Source organism: Anopheles bellator, chromosome 1, assembly GCF_943735745.2.
Source record: "Anopheles bellator chromosome 1, idAnoBellAS_SP24_06.2, whole genome shotgun sequence".
Classification (NCBI taxonomy): domain Eukaryota; kingdom Metazoa; phylum Arthropoda; class Insecta; order Diptera; family Culicidae; genus Anopheles; species Anopheles bellator.
In genome coordinates this window covers 31,264,554-31,270,358 of record NC_071285.1, presented here as the reverse complement: position 1 = coordinate 31,270,358, position 5,805 = coordinate 31,264,554, and the positions used below count along the sequence as shown (strand labels likewise).

Below are 5,805 nucleotides of genomic sequence, written 5' to 3'. Positions count from 1 at the left end.
AACCAATTTTGATGAAATATTAAGCTCTATTGTCTCGGCAGCCGCAGTTCGCCGTATTCTTGTATGTTTTGTGATTGTCCGAAATCATGATCGTTTAAGGTGCTAGTGGCAATCATTTTCATTGATTTAGACAATGAGGCATCTATGATGCGTATATCATCTACTGCTTCATTTGTTTGATCGTATGTCCGCTTTGCAGGGATCGTAAGGCCTGTATCATACAAAGATTTATTCAGAATGGAACTTTCAACATCCTTGTTTTCCTCGCGTAGTTTTCTTGGATACTCTGAAACAACGAACATAAAAAAGATATTCCGATTGTTAGCAATTCCTCGGTTTGAGGTTAGGCAAGCTTTACCTTCTCCGATAATCATTTCATCAACCTTTAAACATTGTTCGATGCCGCTTAAGGAATCCGAAAGATACTGGCTATCCAATATTTCGCCTAACTTTGGTTCAATCAATGATTCACCTTCATCTTCAAGTACCAAATTTGAATCCTCGTTAGCTTGAGTACGGTTATCACAAATTTCATACAGCTTACACAGCATTCCATCTTGGGAATCGCAGCCGGTGGGTATGTCGAAGGAGGACACCCACTGAGCCTCATTGGCACTGGCGTTACAGTAGTGCTCCATGTCCTGGCCTGATGAGCTTGTGCCTTCGATATCAAAGTTCAAAACTAAAGCTTCCATTCGCTGTTCAAATTCGTGACTGTAGCGCGTTTCTGGAAGACACCTGGCGCTGTGGGGGCTGTCTTTGGCCAGGTTTTTCACGAAAGAATCATACTCCATTTTTCCACCACCTCCACACGAAGGAAATCACGTTCTACTTCAAATTGCCCTTAAATGCTTAAAGCTACTACGATTGCTTATTTCGTAACGAGCTATATTTGAGTGGTTTCATTGCAGCATTGATCGATTTGACCAAACAAAAGTGTCGGTATAACTTATGCATTGCACAACAAATTCCACATACGTTCTAACTTTTTTACGTTTCACTTTTTTAACGTTTTAACCGAAGGAACGGGAAACAAAGTATGAAAACTATCGCTACGCTTTTTGGTAATGCTTGGTTTTGTTTATGTTTTGTGCGAACTTACCACAATTATGTTGTTTTGACGTTTGAATGTGTTGCCATTTTTGGGTGGGCAATGTTCGAATTCGGAATTCGAATTCGAAATCGCTAACCAGAATATTGTGTCCGTTTTTTTAAAAGCTGTACTGAAAATACGTTGCAATGTATCGAATTGATAAGTTTTCGATGATTTCGAAGTGCAACTAACAATATAATATTATTTGGGATGATAATGAAAGGTGAATCGAACGGATTATTATTAAATCGTTAAATCGAACGGATCGAACGGATTATGTTAGGGGTAGTGAACTGCCAATCTCAATAATCACTGAAGAAACCAGTTTAGCTTTTGGCAACACTCTTTGGATTATTATAAATGAATTCTTCTGCTATTAGCACAAACAACTCTGTAAGCCACAAACATTAAAGAAAACTTTTCTACACATATCCACCACATAGTTGGCACAACCCACGCAAGAACTGATCGAAACTCAAAAACAAAAGGGGGAAGCAGTCGCACAATTCGTATCATTTGTATCATCAAACTTTGTATCAAAATACTCGCTGTGTTGATTCACAGACGTGTTGTGTTAAATAGTGGATATTTTAAATCACGGTTTAAATCGAAATGCAGATAGATTTAGTTGCAGTTCTCTTATCGCTATAAATTGAATCTCATTAAGCAACAGTTATCGACTCACTTTAAGCACCATTTATTGTTGTGAAAACAAACTGCCGAATTTGCCTGGGATGGCTCGGAACTAGCTAAAGTAAATTAACTTGACAATACCAACCGGGCACAAATGTTTCTGTTCAAAAACCAACAAAATGGCAACTCTGTGTTCTTTGCCAGGTGGATTGTGTCTTCCCTAGCCGCTTGAGGTGTCAGAAGATCGCACTGTTGCAGAATCCTGACAAGAGGACAGAGTTTAGCGCGATTGTCACGATCGGGTACTGATGCGGAAAGTACTCTCCTATTTTGCAGTAAATTTAGTGGCTCTTCGTTTGAAGCAACCAGTACCCCCAAAATGGAAGAAGTGTACAATTGAGATGTCAGGCTTAGCGAGTCCCCGTTACGCTGCATCACAACGCAAGGATATTCGAGCTATGACCGTGGCTTAAAACCAAAACGACAATGAAGTCCCTGCTAACCCGGAACGGGCAGATTGTTAATCGGTTGCTCCACAATAGCTCTAAGGGTGACGGGCGTGTGCGACTTAACTTCACACTGCTAGTGCTTCATGAAATTGGTAATGGTGGGCGTTTATATCGTCCGAACACACATTCGATTCGTAACAACCGTAATTCAACCGATTGCACCCGGAACCTTTTTATGCCCCCCAGAACACGCACGTAATGGATTAAATTGCCTCTTGTTTCGCAAAGGAGAAAGAAGGCTAAAAGGAATGGCGCATGTGCGTGTGCGACGAATTCCAAATGAGGGAAAAAATCTTGCAAAATTCGCTGCCAATTGGATTTGTATCCCTGCCCATCAGCGCTTGTCGAGTGGCCGTGCTGGTGGGCCCGCAACAAATAATCCACGACCATAATGGTCGCAAATGGCTCCGGGGGTGCATTTGGTCCCTTGCACAGCCCCGCGGCCCCCAGTCCTACCCCCCAGGTGGCATCTCAGCGGCGGTACCGCCAAACGCACGCATCGCTTCCACTTGCACCCGAGGGCTCTTATGCTGGTGGAGAGATCAAAATGCAATCAATTTCATCATGCCCGGTGCCTCCGGGTGGGCCGAGGGTGGTGGTGTGCATTCCACTCGGCACGGGGGCCACACAAACCCCACCTAGCCCTTCGCCCAGTGGAGCCCAGTTTCCGCTCCAGGGGCGCTCAGAGGCGCGTTCACCGCTCGCCGGGACGCATGTAATGGATTATTAAGTGCACAGCTTTACCCTCGGCCCCGGCCAATGCGATAATCAAACATGTTGTTGTGCACTGGACTGCACTGCACGAGCTGTACAATGTGGTGGTTGTCACAGCGGTTGTCGGTACATTGTACTTGTAGCACGGCTTGTTTAACCCACACTGACGGATTCTAATCGCCGCCAGTGCCGTGGTATTGTGCTATTGGCAGAATCCACCCTTCACCAGGCGCCTCCATCGCTGGAAATCAATAACGGCATGGTTACGCCAGTATGCTTGCCTCCCAGGTGTCCAGTGATCGGCGCAGCACAAATCGCACCGGTCACTTGTTGGGAAATTTTGTAATGCTACTAACATTTATCAAGCAGAAAAAATGCGATAATACCGATCCGGTCCGGATCCGGAAAAAATCGTCAATAGCTTGCAGAAGACATTGGCATTGCGGTGTAGTAATATCGTAATAATATCATAGTGATATATCGTAGTTTCCATTATCGACAAAAAAATTTTGTAACTGTAATCAAATATAAATTTAGCTCGGTGAGTGATAAGGACAGCGAGACACCACATTGTTTACCCTCGCAGTTTTGCTAGTTGGTCACTGCAAATCTAGTACGGATTCACTACTTCCCCACGTGTCAGTAAATTAGAATTCGCCCGATGCCTTACCATCGGGCCGATTGGCAGCTCGCACTGCCGGACAGGGGTCTGCAAATGAGTAGAGCTAATGCTCGGTCCTTGGTCAGCTCGGTCCGGACGACTGTCAACGTGGACCTGTCTGTCATCAGAACGGTGGAGGCTGCAGCGAAATCGTGAATGCGTGAGTCTCATCACGCCACGCCAAGAATGGAGTCCGATTAGCATCAAGAACGTCAGACACGTTGTACACTCTGCATCCCCACTGGTGCCCGCGGTCGAAATGCAATTAGGCTCGGAAAATTGTCATTCCTGGCGGTGCTTAATTTTCCCGCGGGCTTTGAAAAGGCTTTCGGGAGGCGCATGAAGGGAGCGTTGTAAAACCCAACGTAATGTTTCCCAACATTGCTGGAACCAGAACGGAGAGGGAACGAGACGCTGCCTTTCCGGCAGGCAGCGATCGGCCCCGTGAATCACTGTAGCTGACCGCAATTCTCGATACGGACGGGCTCGCCGGAGATTGATACGCCACTGCCCGGCCATTACCGATCCGGGGCCATTTCAGCAGCAGGCTCGGTTGTTGAATCAGCACCCCGGCACGGCCGAGCTAAGCGAAGGTTCCATAAAGGATTTCTTTTGTGGTGGTGGTGACGCGGCCTTACTGCGGCCATCGCAATCCGCCTTTTCACGTCGTTTTGCTTCACACGGGGACGGGGGGCGGTTCGCCGCTGGGGCTCCGTTGTTCCATGGGCTGGAGATCCTCCCACGGCCATTACATTCAACAATGGCCGATACGGCGGGACAGGCGATGCCATGATGGTGGCAATGATTAAAAGGCGTGCGTAAGTCCGATGTGTCCGATGGGTGAACAACAAATGCTTCTCCCGCTTCGAAGAGGTCCTTTTTCGGGCAAAAGACGAAGAATAAAACCGCAGCGAAACAACAAAAGTACAGCCCTTATCTGTGGGCCGGTTTTTCGATGCGTCGATGCCGGTCGGTCCTCCGTTTGTAGTCATATATTTGATGAGCGTCGTAAAACTGGGCGGGCTGCGGCTGCCAGTCGTCGTTTTGTGCCTTCGAATAAAACAGAACAGGCAGGCCAAGACTCACCCTTTTTTCGAGAGCGGAAATAAACCCCCGGGATCCTTGGGAGAGCCGGCCATTGTCGGTGTCCACTTTCGCACTGCCGGTCGCCGTCACCCATTGGACGAAATGAAACCGTTGATAAAAGCGCCGAAATCGAAATTGCACACCTCTACCGCACCGGTTGGCAAACGTAGTGTTATTAAAAATGCTCCATTACCTAGCACGCTGACCCGAGGGTTCCGGTTCCGAGGGTCCGATCCTTTCCGACCGGAATCTGAAGCATCGAAAGTCGCCCACTCGCGTCGGGGTCTGTTCCGGGTGCCGAAAATCGTGGTAACATCCTTTTTGTTCGAGATTCACGACGGCGCTGCGATTGTTATGGCCGGACTACGCCCAGCAATTATTCCGAGTGACCCGAAGCATCCTGTTTGGCGCCATGTTCGGAAACAAAACCCGCCAAACAAAAATCCATCAATAGAATGGCCAAAAAGGCGGCTTTTATTGTGCGCGCACTACACGAAATGGCTACACGGTGTGATGCGCCCCGTGGAATGAAAATAAAATTCGATTCATTCCGTGATGGACTCGAACACAGAGTGTAGAGGCCCCTCGATGGAGTAGGTAATGTGTGCGGGACACCTTCTGTTGAATGGGAACCGATCATTACGAGCTTCCTGTCCGGGGGAAGGGATCAATGGGTTATGGTGTTTCTGTCCGGTGAGTGTTAAATTTATGGCGATTTACGGCCCCGTGGCCGAACAAATTGATTAAACATTTCTTTGCCGAACGCTTCGAGGGCGCAGTGCTCCTTTTTTGGTGATATGATTTCATTACGTTTTTGGTTATTTACATCTATAGGCACGCGAGATGCGAAAACATTAGGTAAACAAACTGATAGCCGTGGACTAATTATAGTTCGATCAACTGCTTTTCATTGACTAAATATTCGTAGTGAAGGAACCGAAAATTTGTAGAAATACGGAGAGAATGAAAGAGATTTAATGTATTCATAGTTTCATCCAGTTAATTGCGGTTTATCGTGCGACTACAGGGTGTTCCATCACGACCCATACTATTGAAATGTTGAAATGCTCCGCTATTTGTAAGTCGATTTTGGTGAGTGAACAAGATTT

The 5,805-nt window shown here is 46.7% G+C and overlaps 1 protein-coding gene across 1 annotated transcript; it reads right to left on the bottom strand.

Annotated features, from left to right (window-relative positions):
• Positions 1-26: 26 nt before the first annotated feature.
• LOC131216821 (uncharacterized) lies at positions 27-1,085 on the bottom strand. Its single transcript, XM_058211400.1, has 3 exons — positions 545-1,085; positions 359-478; positions 27-286 (listed from the first exon to the last, which is right to left on the bottom strand). The coding sequence occupies exons 1-3, from the start codon at positions 792-794 to the stop codon at positions 27-29; spliced, it is 630 nt and encodes a 209-aa protein (XP_058067383.1). The 5' UTR covers positions 795-1,085.
• Between the last annotated feature and the right edge of the window lie 4,720 nt (positions 1,086-5,805).

Excerpts from the sequence above, each read along its gene's own strand:
- LOC131216821 (XM_058211400.1), bottom strand. The coding sequence starts at position 794 with ATGGAGTATGATTCTTTCGTGAAAAACCTGGCCAAAGACAGCCCCCAC. Across the intron at positions 479-544 it reads TTCCCAAGATGGAATGCTGT|ATGAAGGTGAATCATTGATT; the intron begins GTAAGCTGTATG and ends TGGTACTTGAAG. Across the intron at positions 287-358 it reads TGAAATGATTATCGGAGAAG|AGTATCCAAGAAAACTACGC; the intron begins GTAAAGCTTGCC and ends TCGTTGTTTCAG.